Source organism: Manis javanica, chromosome 5 (assembly GCF_040802235.1).
Source record: "Manis javanica isolate MJ-LG chromosome 5, MJ_LKY, whole genome shotgun sequence".
NCBI classification, from domain to species: Eukaryota; Metazoa; Chordata; class Mammalia; order Pholidota; family Manidae; genus Manis; species Manis javanica.
The window spans coordinates 50,189,164-50,208,952 of NC_133160.1; the positions used below are offsets into that span (position 1 = coordinate 50,189,164).

Genomic DNA, 19,789 nt, shown 5'->3' on the forward strand with positions numbered 1-19,789 from the left:
CAATCAGTCATAATGCTCCACTAGTGGGTTTGTGCTTCCTTTCCCTATATCTTAAATTTTGCCAATTAGCATTGTTTTTCTTGGAGTATGGGCAGAGGCAGCTCTGTCAGGGACCCACAAAAAAATCCCATTTAACTGGAAGCTATAAATTGTTCTACATCTATGATCTGGTTATCAAGCTTTTCTCACTACAGTGAAGATAGTAAGAGATACTATACTCATCATCATGAGAACACAGGACTGCTGTTTCCCAATCTAAGAGAAGAGAAATATATCTGGAACTTAGATGTGCACCATGCCCAAATGTGAATGGGAAATTGCAGCAACCAAGATTCCATAAGAAAAAGGAAACAAGGGCATAATCCCTTGTGATTAAGATCTGGGTCAACTCACAAGGCAGCAATGTAGACCAGTTTATGTGCCAATGGAATATAAGGACAATCTGGAATGAGTGGTATGGAGAATGGTGATAAGCGTCAGCTAAGGCCCAATGGATATTGTAGGATATTGTAGGTTGGTTCACTCCTCTTTTTAAGTCTTTGGGGAATTGCACTGGTCATCATTTTGAAGGATTGTACTTGAACTTCCCACTTAGAGAAGATATGAGGGACGCTGTGTTACAGACTCCCTGGATATCAGAAAATAATGCAGCTTCAGGTTGTCCAAGGGGTTGTCTGTTTTCTTGTCAGTGGGTTTCAGCCCTGGGCAAGTTCACTGTGGATTCAATGTGACCAAAGAAATTGACAGCAAAACGTTCTTTGGGGTGAAAGGGTTTATTACCCTGCTTGTTCTCCTGGCAGTAGGTCAAGCATTAGTATCTCTGCCAACACCCAGAGCACTGGGCTGAGCTCTCTATATAGCGCAATAGTAGCTTATTGCCTAAAAATATGGAAGCAGTAGCCTAAAAACAGGCTACATACATCATCAGGTGGTTTGAGTTCAATGAGGATCCTGGCCATAGGAACCCAAACTTCCCCACACTCCACCCCTCCAGGATTCTCACCTTACAATCTACATGCATTCAATCTTCCACAGTGGTCCCTGTGTGAGAAAGCTGGAGCACTGTAACCAGATTCCATAATAGCAACAGAGAATAACAACAACTTAGAGATAATAAAAATTAAGATACAGCAAGATTTTGATATAGGTAACAAAAATTATAATAATCCTCAAGCCAGAGGAGGTTCCTAATAACAAAAAAATTATAATAATTCTCAAGCCAGTTCCCAACCCTCAAGAATAGGGGCAATAAAACATATGTTTTAATGACACCAACATAGGCAAATCTTGTCCATCAGGTAGGGTGCATGCAAGAGAGTGGTCCTGTGATAGGACTGTAGCAGGAAGGGGGTCCCTTCCAGGTCTAGTATACCATAATTTTACTCCTTTCCCCGTGGGGTTACTGAAGGTTATATATATAGTACTACTGGAGAGGAATGCACTGGCCATAATGATAAAACAAAACTCCCCGGTAAGATGCTTCTACCTTCTGGCCATCCAGGATATACTACTGTGACCTTTGGGGACCACTTTGCTGTTATTCCAGGAATACACATAGGCCAGCTTCCAGGCCTTGTCCCCAAGGTGCCAGGAGAGCCAGCTGTAATTGGTCCATGTGTCAAAAGGTCCAATGCCACATCCACTCAGTGGAGTCTCCGGGGTTCAGTGCATTTGGTGCTGGCAGCAAGACGTTATTCTGGTGGCCAAACCTCAGCTTCAGTGATTCTTCCTTGGTTTGTACTTGCAGCTGTATAGGGGAGGCAGCCATATGTATTAACATGTCTATGAGGCTCTCTCACTCAAACGTCATAGCACAGTCCATAAGCAGACTGACCATCCCTGCAGACTATTGGTATCTGACTTTAGTCTGGATTTTAACAAGCCATTGTGCCTCTCTGTCATGCCTGCTGCAGTAGGCTTGTATAGCACATGAAACTTCCATTTGATTCCCATTCCCAGCTGTTGCACCCATTCTTGCAGTGTATGTCCAGTAAAATGGGTGCCCTGATCACTCTCAATCACCTGTGGTTAGCCACAGGCAGCAAAGAGACCCTCCCAGCCTCTTTTGGTCATCTGCTGGTCTGCACAATGGGTAGGAGAAGCAACCAAAAGTGTAGTAGCTGTGTCCACACAAGTCATCGCATACCGATATCCTTCTGACACAGGTAGAGGCCCAATATAGTCTATCTGCCACCTGATGAGGGGTATAGGCCCCTTAGCTACTGTCCCATATTGCTGTGGAACTCAGTGTAAGTCCTGTTTGGAGCACACGACACACTCCTGCCGGGCTCTGCTAACTTCTTCAAAGGTCAAAGGCAAGCCCCACCGAAGGGCTTCAGCCCACATTGCCTTTTGCCCTGCATGCAACAAATGCTGATGTAACCATTGGGCTACATCAGAGGCAGGCTTTCCTTCTAACCAACATATCTGGGCCAATTTATCTGCTTCATCATTTCCTGGGGATGCCAGTAGCAAATGACCTGTCACATGGTATGCTGTAATTATTTTAGTTTGACCACAAGCCCATAAGTCTTGCCACAATTCTTGCCCCCAAAGGGGTCAGTGAGCAACCAGCCAGTTGCATTGTACCAGGTTGGTAGCCATAGGATCAAGCCCCGATAGACAGCCCAGCTGTCAGTGCAGAAAACTATGGGGATTGCTCCTGGCTGATCACAAGCCACATGGCCTACAACTCTGCCCATTGGCTGCTTTTCCCCTCACCATCTTCCATCCATATTGTCTCAGTCTTAGGATGGAAAGCTATAGCCCTCCATTTTGGGGGCTGCCAATGGTTGGAGCCATTTGTGTACCATGTATCTTTGGGTATATAGGGCTCTTCCCTCCTGATAGGGGCTCTCTGCTACTAATGGTTCAAAAGCAAGTTCTTCCTGCTTTTCACTAGTATGTATCACTGGCCCTAATAAGTGTTGGAGTTCTTCACTCAAGGGGCTACTAGAGAAGGAAGCACCCCATTTGGCTAGTGTGGGTGTTTGTTCCACACCGCTCTTTGGCTTTTGGAACCAGTCTCGTACCCACCCCAAGATGGGATAGGTGGTTATTACCTTTATCAGGGCCATTCCAGTGATGGATTCTGTAGCCAGCAAGGCGTGATACATGGCAGCCAGTTGTTTTTCTTTCACAGTGTATCGTACCTCTGCCCCTTTCCAGAGTTGTGACCAGAATCCAACGGGTTGGCAAGTTCATTCAAGCCACTTCCAGAGACCCCAGCCATAACTGTCTTCAGTCACATGAACATCCAGCTCACATGGCCCTGATGGTTCTATCACACTAAAGGCCTACATAGCCTTGACTACCCATTTTGTTGTAGTAAAGGCAGATGCACATGTCTCATCCCAGTCCCACCTGATGCCCTTTCACACCAACCAGTATAAGGGCTTCAGAATTTGTGCCAAGTGCAAGATAGACACTCTCCAGTAGCCTAGAAGACCCAGAAACTCCTGTAGCAATGCTACAGTTGTAGGAGTAGGAAAGGTCTGGACTTTATCTATAACTGCTTCTGGTATAATTTTGGTCTTACCTGACCAGACGACTCCTAAGAATTTGACAGACAAACCAGGTCCCTGAACCTTGGTATTGTTCACAGCCCATCCTTTCTCCTGTAGATGTTGCAGCAGTCTAAGTGCTGCACCTTCTAGATCTGAAAAAAATCGGATGTAAGCATGACATCATCAGTATAATGGTATAGCCACACCGTTGGTGGTTTCTCCCATGTAGCCAAGCCCTGCACTAAAAGTTCATGGCAGATGGTGGGTGGGGCTATGGAGGTATCCCTGTGGAAGGATGGTGAAAGTCCATTGCTATCCTTCCCATGTGAAGGCAAACTTCCTAACTTTCCTGCTCAATGTCAATGGAAAAGAAGGCATTAGCAAGATCTACCACATAGTACTATGTTCCTAGTTCATGGCTGACGGTATCCATCAAGCCTGCAATAGAGGGGACAGCAGCATGCATAGGGGGTGTGACTTTATTCAGTTCTCTGTAATCCACAGTCATACGCCAGGAGCCATCTGGCTTTTTTACTGGCCACACTGGGGAATTGAAAGGACTATGGGTGGGCTTTATAATACCCACCTTTTCGAGCTGCTGGAGTTTCTCCAATCTCTTTCTTCAGGGAATCCACAGAAGTTTGCAGCTCGCGTTCTTGTGCCACCATTTCTTGGGTCTCTTCTGTAGACATTTTTAAGACTGAGAAGCAGCCAACCCACAGTCCCTGCTGCCTCACAGGCACTCTGTTTCTCTAAGGATCTGCTTACTATACCAAGGGCCTCCCCTATAGCCTCAGGTGTCACCTCCACTTGCCTCTAGTCCTGGGGTGGGGCCCAGTCCTCTAGGAAGCAAGCCACCTTAGACCACATACCCATTGAGGGACGATCCACTGTCTCCCCATTCATAGGGGCAGCCCGCTGAAGCACCCCTCCCATTAGGGCAGCCTTTTTCTTTGGTCAACAATGAACCCTGCCGACTATGCCAATTGTCTTGCCAATGGGTTTCAGCCCTGGGAAAGTTCACTATCGAGTCAATGTGACCAAAGAAATTGACAGCAAAACGTTCTTTGGAGTGAAAGGGTTTATTACCTGGCTTGTTCTCCCGGCGGTAGGTTGAGCAGTAGTGTCTCTGCCTCTGCCCAGAGCACTGAGCTGAACTCTCTGTACAGTGCAATAATAGCCTATTTCCTAAAGATGTGGAAGCAGTATCCTAGCAACAGGCCAGTTACATCATCAGGTGGTTTGAGTTCAGTGAAGATCCGGGCCGTAGGAACCCCAACTTCCCCACACCTGTCCTGGACCAGTTTATGTGTTTTTATATACTGTCTCCACCCTAATTTTTCCTCAGATTTTGACCACTTGTTCTTTGGAAAGCCCCACATACTGCCACCATTGTCAGCTTATCTCCTCACACCACCAGCTGTATCAGCCTCCCTCAAGGTGAAGACCAGTTGTTAGCATGCCCCCAGTGGCATCTACCATGGAACGATCTAGAGTGATTCTGGCACCTATGTCTTATCAGACCAGACTCAGGTCGGTTTTGCCTAATTGGGATGTTTCTTCCCTAGTGGCTGCCCAGAGGAGTCAGATCACACAACAGAAGTGCAGAGGGGTTCATCTCCTAGGACAAATCTTTACCTATGAAATAATATAGAAGATAGTAAGGAACTGGTGTATGAATGTCTCTCCCATCTAACAAAGTATTCCAAAGTTCCATTTTCCAAGTCAGTCCCCACAGAACATTAAACTTTTCTGACCATATTTTGCCAGACTTCTTAGGGAAAGAAATGGACCCCCCTCACACACACACACACACACACACCAGTATCCCACAGCACAGTTAGGGACTTCTTTTTGTCCTCCTTCCTCCCCAACTTCCTCTCTTTTAATTATCCTTTCTGACAAGGATTCAGAGACAGCATAAATTGCAACCCATGGTGCATCAATTAGTATTAAATAGGAATATTTTACCAGTATTTCCATTATAACCATAAATTGGAAGGAAAGTCTGAAGCTGTGCATATTAAGTTGATCTATCACACCTGTGGTCTATCTCAGATTTGACCTAATTGTCCCAGGACCTTACAAACTTGAATATCTCAAGCTTTTGGAATTATTTGTTTGTTTTGGTTGTTGCTCTTCTGTCCTGAGCTTGAACACCCTGCCATTTGAATGCACAGAGAACTTGAGTCTTCAGTTCTTCCACCTTCCCTCCACCATCCTCCCACCTTTGGTCATTAACTTCCTCTACTCTCATTGTCTATTGATTAATTTATTTTTAGCCATTAATGTTGTGTGATGTAATCTTATTTATGGAAAAATTGAGAACAAGATTAATGTTCACAAAAATTGTAAAGACATCAGATGAAAGATGCAGCAATACTGCATTGCATTCACACTGAAACAAAATAAAAGCAGCTGCAAACATTTAAAAGCAAGTCACATTTTTGCACCCCATCCATTATTCTTGTGTTTAACAGGATGTTAAAGATTCTACATTTTCTGAATTTATTAGCTTGGTATTTAGCGTGTTTCACAGCCAGAATAGCAAAGACAGTTCATTATTGCTGGTTAAATTAGCCTCATGAAAATGTTGTTGGTAAAAGGTTACCGAAATGAATGAGAGATCTAACCAAGCAGCGTATTAGACCATTTATCATTATAATTTAAAAAGGCATTCTGATGATTTAAATTAACTTGGCAGAAGGGTAGAAAATTAGATAAAAGTTAGTAATTAAAACCTAAATGGCATGATTAGCTTTTCTTTTTGATAATGAAAGAGCAAAACATATATACAGATATAACATTTACTTAAATTGCCCTCTTGGGAGAAACTCAGCCAATAAAATTATACCTGATCATACCATTTATGGGTTTTTAAAAAATTTTATAGCTATCATATATGCAAACAGGGTTACTTACAGATGTTCATTTCCTTCAAACAGGTTATTTTATTTTGTATGGTCAAAGCGTAGAACTTAATGTCTTTCTGTTGAGGTTTTAGTGTTTGTTTTTTTAACTCAATGGCCTCTCTATATATTAAGGATACTAAATGTTCACCATATTTGTGAAGTTATCAGTGAGAAAAATTATTTAACCTATATTTTTTCTCTTTGGCATACAAAATTGTTAATGTTTGTGTGACCTAAACTATTCATATCTTGTGTCAAAATTGTTATTTTTTTCTAATAACATCAAGCTTTCCTGAAAGGGATGGTGAATCAATTTCTTATTAGTTAGGCAACTTTGATTAAGTGTTCCACATCTGTGGACTTAGGATCAAAATAACGATTTTCTCCTCTTTTCCATTCTTAACAGAAACCAGGAGCTAAAAGAACTTGGTGAGCTTTCTCCACACTGGGACAATCTACGGAAAAATGTCCTCACTCACTGTGATCAAATGGTGAATATGTACCAAGACATTCTGACAGAACTTAGCAAAGAAACAGGTGTGAATGATGTTATATAACCAAACTGACTTGCATTTCATGTACATTATGGGAAAACAATAATCAACAAGGTTGTTATCAATATATCAGAGCCAAAATTTTAAAACCGACCTGATTTCTTACACTACCATCTTGGCATGACAACAAGGAAGAAAGAAATCACACCGTTTTATCTCATGGTATTATTATAGATAAAGCAAAATTTTGATTCAATTTCTGAAAAGAATAGAAAGTTATACAGTATGTTTTTCTTTCTGAAATTCTTGTGACATTTTTCTATGCCAAACATACTTTTCCACATATGTGCACACACACATTGTTTACAAATAATGTTCAATTTTTTTCCACTTAGGGTCCTCTTTCAAACCGAGCAGCAGCAAAGGAGAGAAAGCATTAGAATTTGTTCCAGTAAATCTACATCTTCAAAGAATGCATGTACATAGCCCTCATCTGAAAGGTAGTGTGTAGTGCTTTTTAAAGTGGACAAATTATGTGTGTACTTCTTTAAAAAGCTTGGCTATTTGCAGAATTAAAAATTCTAGCAGTTACGTAAAGAAGACAGTGAAACAATTGAAGCTGATAATGACCCTGAATACTACAAAGGAGATTGTCATATTTTTGTTGCTGTGTTTCTGGGGAATGTTTTGTAAATGTGGCACCAGAACTGAATTAACAGATGAATATGCAAAATGAGTTTTAGCTTCCTTAAGTGGGATCAGTGATGGCTAATAGCTACCAAGTGTGCTGCTATTAGAGTTAGGAAAAAAGGGAAAAACAAGACTCACTCATTTTGTACCTATCTTGAGAAACCAAAGCTCAAAGTGGACTCATGCTGTGTCACTTAGTGGTTAGTAACAAAAGAACCATCCCCTTCCCTGTGAGAAGGGGGTTTATCAGATAGAAGGTAAGAGACTATTTGATTGACTCAATTTTGAGTAACATTTTTCAAGGATAAACGTAATAGATTTCCATAAACATAGCTGAGCAGGGTCCAGAGTCAGCAGTATGGTGTTACATTCATGGCCATTCTACGTAATTCCTTGACATTTCTCAAAAAAAATTTATTTCTCAATATTCTTCTCATCTCCTTTGACTTTAACTTACAGCTGTATGCATTTTTATTTACATTTAGGCTAACTATCTGCCCCTATGTCTGCCAATGAGTTTCAGCCCCAGGCAAGTTCACTATGGATTCAATGTGACCAAAGAAATGACAGTAGAACATTCTTGGGGTGAAAGGGTTATACCCAACTGTATTTCCTTGGTGGCAGGTCAATCACTAAAATGTCGTACACTCAGCGAGCGTCTGCAGTCAGCAAGCCAGTCTCTGCCTCTGGGCCTCTCTGCCTGCACAGCCGTCCCAGTCTCTGTCCTCGGCGCTGCCACTACTCCAGCCACTGCTCTGCTCTCCTGCAGCCTTGCAACCCTATGTATCACCCAGACCACTGGGCAGGTCTCTTTATATAGAGTCAATAACAATGCATTGTCTACATGTGTGTTGTGAGCTAGCCAACCAGGGCCAGGTGAGAATCCTGGCCACCAGAACTTTCATTTTATCCACACCCTATTTACCAGCAAAAGTCCCATGTTATGCCTGTCATCCAATATCATCGTTAACAATGCCCTCCACCTCCTTTTCTTCTCAGAATTCTCCCTGTTTGAATAAATGGTCATCCTTCTAGTACCCATCTTCCTAGGGAGCCAAAAGTTAATTTAGATCATCAAATCCTTCATGACAAGTGTATCAACACATGCATGTAAACATATACAGATACATTGAACACTCTATCTTTTAGCCATTGTCATAATTTAGATGCTTCAGGTTTTAAACAGTTAAAATGAAATCTCTATTTTGCTTTAGAATTGTCTAATGTTTTATAATAGGCAAATTAAACATTATTCTTTTTGTGCATACTGATTGTGTCTATGCAACCCCCTAAAGTGCATGTTTAAGGGTAGTGATAATCATTCTGATGTACTTTGTTATCCTCGGTAACCCTTTTCCACTCTCTGAAATTTTAACTCAGATCCTACTCACAAAAATTATGTCAAATGAAAGAACTGAAGTAAAAATGAGATGATTGCTCCAAGGCATTTAGGAATTATTCTTTCATCACTTGAGTGTCTGTCAGTACTTTGAGCAGAACAGCATGTAATTGTTTTTTAAATCATCAAAACCAAAATATCAACAAGTAAATAAAGAAGCTAAAATATTTACAAGCTACCTGATAACCAACATGTTATTTTCTAATGGCCAATATGAAAATACTTTTATGATATAGTAATTAGTGTGTATATTTTGGAGTAGAACAGAATTGCAGCTTAACCACTTTTTATATGACCCAAAGTCTGTTATTTAATGTTTCTAAGCAGGTTGTTCTCTTTCTGATTAAATAGATTATATATAAAACACCTAGAATGTACAATAATAGTCTTTATAATACATGTGGCATTTGCCATCACTGGAACAAAATGGATCTGTCAGATTTATCAGGACTGTTAAAATTGGAGAAAAGTAATCTGTTAAGAACCTATTAAAAGATAGTGAAATTTTGAACTAAAGAAGTAGCTAGATTCAGAGGAAAGATGATTTGAAAAAGCAGTTTAGGAAAATCAGCACACAAGTACTTAATGATGGATAAAATGAAGAAATGAGAGAAGGCTGACTCAGGTTACATCATGGGTGGATAGTATAATCAAACCAGATCATTTGTCAGGTCCAAATAGATATGAATTAATATTTAAATATGCATTCAAATATTTGGTGATGATCCTTAAAATAAAAAAAATTATTTTTATTTATTTATTTATTAAGTGTTATTTCACTTTATACTCATTTCTTGAAAACAGAAGAATCATTTACAATATGCTGTATTTTCCAAGATTCTGTCTGTAAGACAAATCTGAGTGAGCTGAGATAAATTCAGGGTGTTTAGTTTCTGTGTCTACAATTTGTAAGGAAAACACTAGCAACTAAAAAAAAAGTAAATTTTGAAAAGCAAACACAATTGTTTCTCATTAGTTTGGCTTGGGATAAGTATCAGTTGCCTAGGGTTGCTGTGACAAAGCTCCACAAGCTGGGTGGCTTCTGCAACAGAACTTGCTATCGCACTGTCTGGAGCCAGAAGTCTGAATGATGGCAAAGCCATGCTTCCTCCGAAACCTACAGGGGAAGCCTTTTGCCTCCTTGCTTCTGACAGTTTGCAGGCAATCTTTGATTTTCTTTGGTTTGTTGCTGCAGCACACCAACCCTCCATCTTCACGTGATGTTCTCAGTGCATTTTCCCATCATCTCTGCATGTCAATCTCTGTGTCCAAATTTTCCCTTTACAAATGCTAGTCATATTGGATTGGGATCTGCCCTAATGGCCAGATTTTCATTTGATTGCATCTGTAAAGACCTTGTTTCCAAATTTTGGTTATATTCTAAGATCTTTTTTGTTGGAGTTGGTGGTGCACAGTTCAACCCACAACAGAATGTATAAAGGAATTTCTTATTTATTATGACAGATATTAAGTAGTAAAGAGAAAAGTAAGATTTTGATGTTACAGAACTAGTATATACCTCATACAGTAAAGGAGTTTGGAAATAACAGTTATCAGAGAGACTGACTCCTCTCTTTGAAGACCCAAGAAGAAAAATATGGGAAAGGACTAAGTATCCTAATAGCCAAAAATTAATGTGAAGGTACTGAATTCCATTGTATACTGATTTTACCCCAAGGCTACTCATGGATGTGTGTGTGTGTGTGTATATATATATATATTATATACACACACACACTTGTGTAATTTGTATGATATACATGTCATATGCATAACATTAAATATTATTTATAAATTTTTAATGTTTTATAATAAATTTAAAAGGTATTACTTGAAAATGAAATTCAGATAAAGTAGGTGTGTCATTGACTAGATTACTAACTATATGTTACAATGGAAATTGAAAACTTGATGGAATTTTGGGACCCTTGCCACTTCTTTGAGTTTGACCAAGTTAATAACTTTCCTGAGCTTCAGTTTTCTTTGCAAAACAAAATGGCTAAAAGTTGTAGATGATAGTCAATCAAATTTTCTACTTGCTTATATAACATGTTTTTAACTGATTAAATGAATTACAGTTAAATTTGTTTAAAATCCATGGCTACTGATGTGAATGAATGTTTAGCTGAATTACAGGCAACATTTTGCAAGGTAATGATGTAAATTAAAGCCTTGGTATTTCATTAGTGAGTTATTTGGATGTAGTCTACGTTTATTTTCATTCTTACCATTAGTAAATTGCATCTGTCCACATTTGATTGATAATCTGACTTTATGTGGAGAGGCATCTTTGCAAACAATAGATTCACCAAATCCAAAGCTAATGTCTACCTCTTGAAACAAGTAACTGAGCAGAACTAATGCTGTCATGTCTCATACTGACAAATGAAATATCTTCCATTTAACTTCTGGTGCCCCCAGACCCATTAAGTTAATTTTTCATCCTTATTCATTACTTAAATTAAATGCAACAAATAGCATGCCCACCGTAATAGAGATATTAGCAGTTACAACAATAACAAAACCAAACCCTGAAATTAAGAACAAAAGTTCTTGCTCCAATATGCCTCAGTAAATTTTATTTTAATAGAAAAATCAATTGTGAATATTGTAAAATATGTATCATTATTCTATGCTTAAATTATTTTATATATTATAAATATGTAACAGCTTATAGTATATAGGGAAGGAAAGAAGGGAGGGAGGGAGGAAGGGAGGGGGGAAAGAAAGAGAAGAAAGGAAGGAATGAGAAGAGGGCAAAGAAAGAACCTACTATATTATATCATTAAGCTATGCTTGGAATCAGGTGTGACATCCACTAGACTGTACTGTGTAATTATGGATGAGTCAACCAACCTCTCTGCTCCTAAGTCTTCCAATCTCTATATGGAGAGAAGGAGGAGCTATTTAGAGCTCTCTGAGAGCTCAAGAGTTTGGGTGTATCATCTCATCAATGCAGCATAATTACCTTTCCATACGTTTAATGATAATGCCAAAGAGCTTGGATTATTTTGAAACAGATTTCCCTTAAAATTCTCTATTGTCTCATGATTCATGTCAAAGTCATTCTGTGGGCCATTTTGAAGTCAGGGATTATGCTTAAATTCTTCCTTGAAATGAGATCAGCATGTCTACATTTCTTTTTTCATGATACTATTTTTATGGTTGTAGGAATTTTAAAGAAATCTTCTGGGAAAAAAATAGGCTGATTATCTCATTTCTATTATTAAATGGCTTTTAAAAGGCTCTGAGGCAGCCCTATTATTAAATTTTGAACCAACCTAGTATCTTTAGCTTGATGAGATTCAACAGCTTAAATTCCACTTCCCTATTATGCTATATACTATGTCATTTTCACAAAGCCAAGGCCACTTTTGACATATAAAATATAAAAGAAAGAAACACACATCATATTTTTTTAAGAATGAAAAAAGGACCTTTCTTTTTTTTGCTTAAATTTTATGTAAAGTAAAATGCCCACCTAAATTTTTATAATTGTTTCTTTTATAGAAAATCTGAAAGCTTTTATTATACATAATTAAGGGCTATTTGTATCACAAAGATACATAATTTAAAAAGGATAAAATGAGGAAAGTTTTCAAATGAAACAATTATTGATCAGATTGTTATCTTAGAATTTTAATTTTTTTTAAATTAACTTTTTTTGGTTTATCTGCTCTCTTCTAGAGGAAAACAATCAGTTAATTCTAACTAAACTTAAATTTAAAGGAATACAAATGCTGAGAGTCAGTATGATATTTTATGTGGATACCATATTATTAACTAAACTGAAAGATCAAGAAATACATCACATGGTTTTCATAGATCTGTCTATTTTTGTAGTAATTGTGCTCCTGGGCAGCTGTGCCTGGGGAGGTCTCTCCCTGTGCACAAGGTGAAACCCCAGCCTGGTCGGGGGTGTGTTCTCGACTCTGATCAAGAAAGAATTTTTGAACAGGTTGAATGGGTGTAGGTAAGGAAGGAGTTCATTAAAGCAAGAGTGGTAGTGAGTGGCAGCAGCCTTGCAGGCAGCAGAGAGCAAGGAAGGACAGAGGGAGGAAAGGGAAGCTCACTGAATTCCTGCTCAGCACAGGGCAGATCCCCTGCTAACTCCTGAAGTCAGGGTCACCTAGCATCTGAATCTGCATGGCATGGGAGCTCAGCCCTTGTCACCCCAGGATTTGGGAGAGCTGCAGAGCACTGGGTAGAGTGAGATTATGTTCTGAGAATTTACCAAAGGAAAAGAAAGGAGATTGTTGGGCAGGCTACTAAACAGCATGATTGTACAGCTGTAGTTCTGTTTGGGTCAACCAGGTAATGGGAACTTAAAAACCCAAATCAGAGCTCTCAATAGGCCTTCCCTACTCCTCTGAAGTAAAACAGAGAGAAATAAGACTAGTGCTTAAGACTAGAAAACTGAATGAAATAGCAAAGTAACAAAGACACTTACCACTGGGAAAAGGGATCTCTTTTTAACCTCTCAAAAGGTTTGGAAGAGTGCAAAGACAAAACACAGTTAAGTTGAGCAGCAAGAAAGCTTTATTTAAGGCAAAATAAACACTTGAAGGAAGGGGACTGAGGCAGCTTCAGAGAAAAGCAGGCATGCTTAAAGTCTTGGGATTTGTGTCTTTTAAGGATTCTAAGAATGTGGCAAAGGGCCAGGGGGCACAGGCTTGGCATATGGTGTCATGGTGAGAGACATCAAGTCACCATCTATGGTCAGTCTTTTGGATGTTCTGTAAGATAAACCTAGCACAAGGAATTTATTGATCCTGTTCTTCTCCAAGATAGTGGTTACCCTCAAGCATTAGAAACATACCATTTAGGACTGCTTACACTGCCCTTAGTGTGAGTTGTTGGGTAAATACCATAAAGTTATTAGGAATATTAGGAATCTTGCCTCCTAACTCCTTGTTTTTTAAAATGGAATCATAACCTTAAGATGAGTCCCTCCTGTTCTTACTATACTATTTATATCTTGGCATTATTCTTCATATGCAGGAGACATTAATCATGATGTTTGTCCCATGTCCCTGCTCTACCTCAATTACTAGTGAATTTCAAGGGCAGAATAGCCAAAAGAGATAAATCTAGCTGTCTGAATGCTGTGATATTGGTAACTGATAATTATCAAATAGCAATTGCAAATGATGAGATTCTCTAGAGTCTTGTGATTTTGTGATTCTGTAAAGAGTACTGATATTTTAAAAATTTAATGACCAGTATTAAGCAGGAGCTACCTCAATTAAAGTTGAGGATTATACAGTGGTGCACAGTATGTTCTTATTTTAGATTTCATGACAAACTGCACTTACCTATAGCTGGAGAGCAAACCTGTTTCCTTTGGCTTAAATTCATGTAAGTTCTGAGAATAACATTCAGCAGCTACTTTCTAATTATTTTCTTCAGAGCCGATCTTTATAATGATTATGTGAGCAATTCCAATGTGGTGTGGGGATGAAGGGAAGGGTTCCTCACACCATCAATTCTCCAGCTCTCCACAGACACCAAATGGGTATCCTATAATTCTACGTATTCTACAAATGAATTCTGATTTACCTACAGATAGCATCCGATTCCACAGGTTGAGAGCACAGTCCACAATATAGCCCTCCACTTCAGATGCCAATCAGAAGTCTCAGTTGTTACCTATACTTCTGATAACTGACCAAATCAGAGGTTCCTACAACCCCCTCCTTGGGTTCAATTAGTTTGCTAGAGCTATTCATATAACTCAGAAAAACATTTTAGTTATTAGATTACCTGTTGATTGTAAAAAGATACGATTCAGTAACAGCCAGATGGAAGAGTTGCATAGGGCAAGGTAAGAGGAAAAGGCACTTATTTTCCATGCTGAGAGCCGGCCTTTCTCCCAGCAACTCCAGCTGTTCACTAACCCGAAAGCTCTCCAAAACCAGTCCTGGATTTTTATGGAGACTTTATTACATAAGCATGATTGGTTAAATAATTGGCCATTGAGTATCAAACTCAATCTCCAGCTTTTCTCTCCTCCCATGTCCCAGAAGGTGGGAGAAGGCAGAGACTGAAAGTACCGCCCCTCTAATCATCTGGTTAGATTCACTGGCAACCCCTCATCCTTAAGTGTTGTTTAAAAGTCACTTCATAATGTAACAAGACACCTTTAGAGCCCTCAACTCTTAGAAAAAGGGTCTTAGAACCTCTGTGCCCTAAAAGAGGACAGACCAAATATTTATTTATTACTGTTAAACAGCAAAAGGTCAACTGAGTAATTTAAAAGATCAAATTGGCCTCATTGGGTGATTCATGAATGGTTCAGCATTCTATCTAGCAATCAGAAAGGAAGTACCTTAAACAGCAGAAAAGGAAAGGTTTTTAAAGGTAGAAGAAGGAGTGGTGAAAAAAAACAAATTATTAGCAAAGAATCCATTGGTTTAAGCAAGGTTGCCCTCCTAAGAATAAAAGGGGTCTATCAGTAAATTTCCTACTACTGACTAGGTAATTCCATGTTGACTCATTAAAGGTTATATGGAGTGGGTGGGAAGACAGAGCTGTAACTGCATTAGGTTGTTATTAAGTTTGGTTTGATGATGTGGGGCCCTTAATATAATTCCCTGGAGATGATATATTCCAGATAATAATTTTTTTTTCTGGATAATGTATCTAAATTTTTTGCTCTTTTTTTTATTGATCTAAGACAAACTGAATTGGGCCTCAAAATACTTGTTTATTTATTGACACTTATTGAGCACCTATAATATGCATGATGTTGAGAAATTTGGATGCTCTATTAATATTTGAAATATATGAGATATAAGTACCAGAGTCTGTGTTTTGGGCAGAGTTAACTGAATGGTCACCCATGTAATATTGCATTGTGGATGCAGGAGGCTAAAATTGAAGAGGCAGTAGTAAGCCTGACAAGAAATGAAGAAGGTCAAAATTATGGTGAAGATAGTTGACATTTATAAGAGAAAGAAATTTTGGTAGTAGAGTTGTTCAAATTGAACAGATAAAATGTTAAGACACAGAGAAGAACTGAAAATGGTTTTTAGATGTTGAGAACTTTACTCTGGAATATGTAAGTAATGTAGTGTCTGTATTGGTCACAGAAAACCAAAGATGCAGATCAGATTAGAAGAGTTGAAACAAGGTCTTTGGGACTTTAGACCAAACAGGTAACTTCTCCAGGTCCTGAGGTTTGTCAGCAGACAAATAAAGGTAGAGTAGAATTTAGTATTGGTGACTTTTGAGTAATCTCAACCATTTGAGAAAGCTGTGACCTCTTTCCATGAGGTAGAACAGATGCATTCATGGACACCCTGAAACTCTCTTCTTAGCTATAGGTTAAAATCCACTGGTCTAAGAAATCTTATATTTCATACAAGTCTAATATTCTGCTCCTCAGCTAGCAATTCCACTTCCTGGAATTCACCTGAAGAAAGCAAAATCACTAATTTGAAAATATATATTATATATTCACACCTGTATTTATTACCCACTGATAGATGAATGGATAAAGAAGATATGGTACATATACACAACAGAATATTACTCAGCCATAAAAAAGAAGGAAATCATGCCATTTGTAACAATCTGGTTGAGCCTAGAGGGCATCAAGCTAAGTGAAATAAGTAAGACAGAGAAAGACAAATACCATATTATTTCATATGTGAAATCCAAAATATCAAAACAAACAAAATAAATAGAACCAAAATATTGACAACAGACCATTGGTTACCATGGGTGTGGATGATGGGGGGATGGGTGAAATAGGTGAAGGGGAGAAAGAGGTACAAATTTTAAATTATAAACTAAATTAGTCCTAGGTATGGAAGAACAACATGGAGAATATAACCAATAGTATTTTAATGTCTTGGTATGGTAGCAGGGGGTAACTACACTCAGTGTGGTGAGCATTTAGTAATGTATATGATTATCAAATCACTATGTTGTACATCTGAAACCAATATAATATTCTATATCAACTATAATCCAATAAAAAGTTAAAAAGAAAAAAATAAAATAGAATGAAATAAGAAAAAAGAAAAAGCAGGCTTCTGATTTATTAGTGACTTCTTAAAAGGACACGAAATTACCACTCCAGCAGTTTATTAATTGATTGTTCAGTATATGTGTTATTGATGACTTGATTTGGGTTGTATTCTCTTTGGCCTATGTTTTGTTTTGTGGCCTTGAGTTCTCTGAAGTGCTGCTGAAGTTTTTCACTTGGAGACATTTTTTTATTAAGAAAAATACAGGTGCATTTGGATTCAACACTATGAAAAAGTTATGGTGTTTACCTGAAGCTAATAAAATAATGTATGTTTTCTCTGTAAATAAGAAGAGCTGAAAAAAAAACAATGTATCAATACCGAAATCAATTTGAAAAGGATCTACTATGAAATTAGGTTTCGCAAATGAAATGTAGTTTGACAGGAGGGCATTCACTCTGTCTCCCTTCTTACAGGGATACTTTTCATTAGCAAGTAAAAATGATGGCATGTTTTGAAGCCACAAACTTAATAAGTATCAAACTTGATGGCTTTCAAGATCAAAGGATTGTGTTTCAATTTAAATATGTGGATTTTTTATTTAAAAAAAAAACAGTGTTTTGCTGGAAAATAGATCAAGAGGCATTTTGTGTATCCTTTCTATGTCACCTAAGGAAATTGCAAAGCATGCATTCAAAATTGTGTAAGATTTAGTATACACAGGCAGGAAATCTCTACTCTGTATAGATCTTTAAAAAGATGCAGTAGTACTATTCTGCCTTTAAACCACAGTGAATTCATATTTTGGTTTTTCTGTAAATTTTGGTTGGAAGATTGTTCATTATTGTTGAAGTTCAATATGATTGCAAATTAAATGATGCAAAACTCAATAGAATAAAATACACAAAAGACCAATTAACATGTTATGTCATTAAGTATATAAAAGAATGAGAGAACATACTGTTCTACACAGTGGCATATAATTAAGATGTAGTCATAAATCAAGGAAATATTATAATTTGTTTAGGTACACAGGTGGCTTTTAGAAAGATTGGTTAACTCCTCTTGCCCCCTTGAGATGTGAGTTCATCGTTATTCCAGCAAAATTAAACAGAATAATTTCTCAATCTTTCCATAGTATATATGCTTCAATTCAAACAGCATGTGGTGGATAAATGCCTTCAAAGTGTTCATCTCCTTGTTCATTACTGTTCCAGATGTTCTCTATGATGTCATCACTGTGGGAGCCCCAGCTGCCCATTTTCAGGGATTTAAGAATGGTGGTCTTCGGAAACTACTCCACAGATTTGAAATGGAAAGAAGGAAGTAAGTGACCACAAGATGCCTTAATGGTATGAGCTTCCTTTTGGGGAAGTTTATCTACCAGTTTAAGATAAAAGGTCTCAGTCCAACACAATGAAGAGTTCTTGATGTCCCCAACCCATTCAGTAACTTAAAATTGTTGAATTTCAAAAAAAGTACTTTGAGTAGAAATTAAATTAGAATAAATTTGAATTGTCTGAGTGTGTTGCTTATAGACTATCATTATACTGGCAGAAAAATCTTTTGGCAGCAATGCTACTAAGAAATAGATACTGTTGTGTCAACTATTACTCATTTAATGGAATGGTGTAGAGATAGAGATTTAGCTGAAAACATAATCTAACTTAACTATGAAGCCACAGAAACTTAATGGAGAGCATGAATCCTAATTTATGACTCTGACCCTTCTAGGTTTCCATGGAGGCCTGAGGCAAGGCATACAACTGCCCTATTATTTAATTGTGCCATATGAAAAAGAGACATCAATACAGAACTCTAATCAATTAAGTGATGAGACTAAAAGAGAGCACTTTCTATTTCTTAGGGGAAAAGCATGACACCACAATGAAAGTATTATCACTGCTTTTTATAATTTTAACACACTTAAAAAATTTTTAGCTTCTTACAATACTGCATCAGTAGTTTATCCCCCATGTACCAACCAGTTGCCTTCACCCTGTGATATCCTCTGGCTTTGACACATTCACACAAACCATGAAGAGTGTCAGCTTGATGTGAAGGGTAACTACTTTCCTTTTCAAGTAGTCATTCTTAATATAACTGGAATTTTGAAAGCTAGGGAAAAATAATTATTCTTTAGTCATAATTGGTTTAGTTAGTAGTATTAGAAAATCAGAGTGACAAAACCAAAACTTTTTTTTAAGTTTCATCACATTTATAACGTAATACATTTCTTCCTCAGTGCTGACATGTTCAGGAAGAAAACATTAAATGCAAGTTTGAATTGAATAACTGATATGATATACTATTAAGTAAATATATAAGCTAATAGTATATATATATATTTCTCTTGTTTTAAAGAAATTGACTTTGGTACAATATTGTTAATTTAGAATTAGCTACAGTCCTTACTCAAATTCCTCCAGTTTATTGTTCTTGGTGGGGAGAGCATATAGTTTTATGAAAGTGTATCACAGATGTAGATTAGAGAACCCTCACCATACTCATTCTAAAGACCTGTCCCATTACTACAAAGAAATTCCCTTAGGTTTTTCCCTTAATCATTACATCCTTCCCCCAAACCCTTCTGCTGCAGAAGACCATTCTGTTACCTTATTAGTGCAATGGAGAGTGGAAGTCAGATTTCCAGTGAGGGTTTGAGGGGAGGATTAATCCTGTTGAATTCATGGAGGTTGGAAGTCAGTTGGGAGGGGATTTCATCTCTTTATGTAAATGGGAGTGAGTGGAATACAGGTTTCTGCCCTGGGGTTCTACTGGGGAGTAGTGTGTCTCACAGACTCCCTGATGAACC

General features: G+C 38.0%; 1 protein-coding gene across 11 annotated transcripts in view; it reads left to right on the forward strand.

Annotated features, from left to right (window-relative positions):
- The window catches only part of INPP4B (inositol polyphosphate-4-phosphatase type II B), a 910,826-nt gene that overhangs the window by 718,208 nt on the left and 172,829 nt on the right, over positions 1-19,789 (forward strand). For all 11 annotated transcript variants that reach the window (XR_012131555.1, XM_073237008.1, XM_036996729.2 and 8 more), the window contains 3 exons: positions 6,825-6,955; positions 7,308-7,412; positions 18,192-18,300. Coding sequence is in view for 10 of the 11 variants with exons in the window: in XM_073237008.1 (XP_073093109.1) it covers positions 6,825-6,955; positions 7,308-7,412; positions 18,192-18,300 (345 nt within the window). In the remaining variant the exon portion in view is untranslated. The remainder of the gene's footprint in view (positions 1-6,824; positions 6,956-7,307; positions 7,413-18,191; positions 18,301-19,789) is intronic.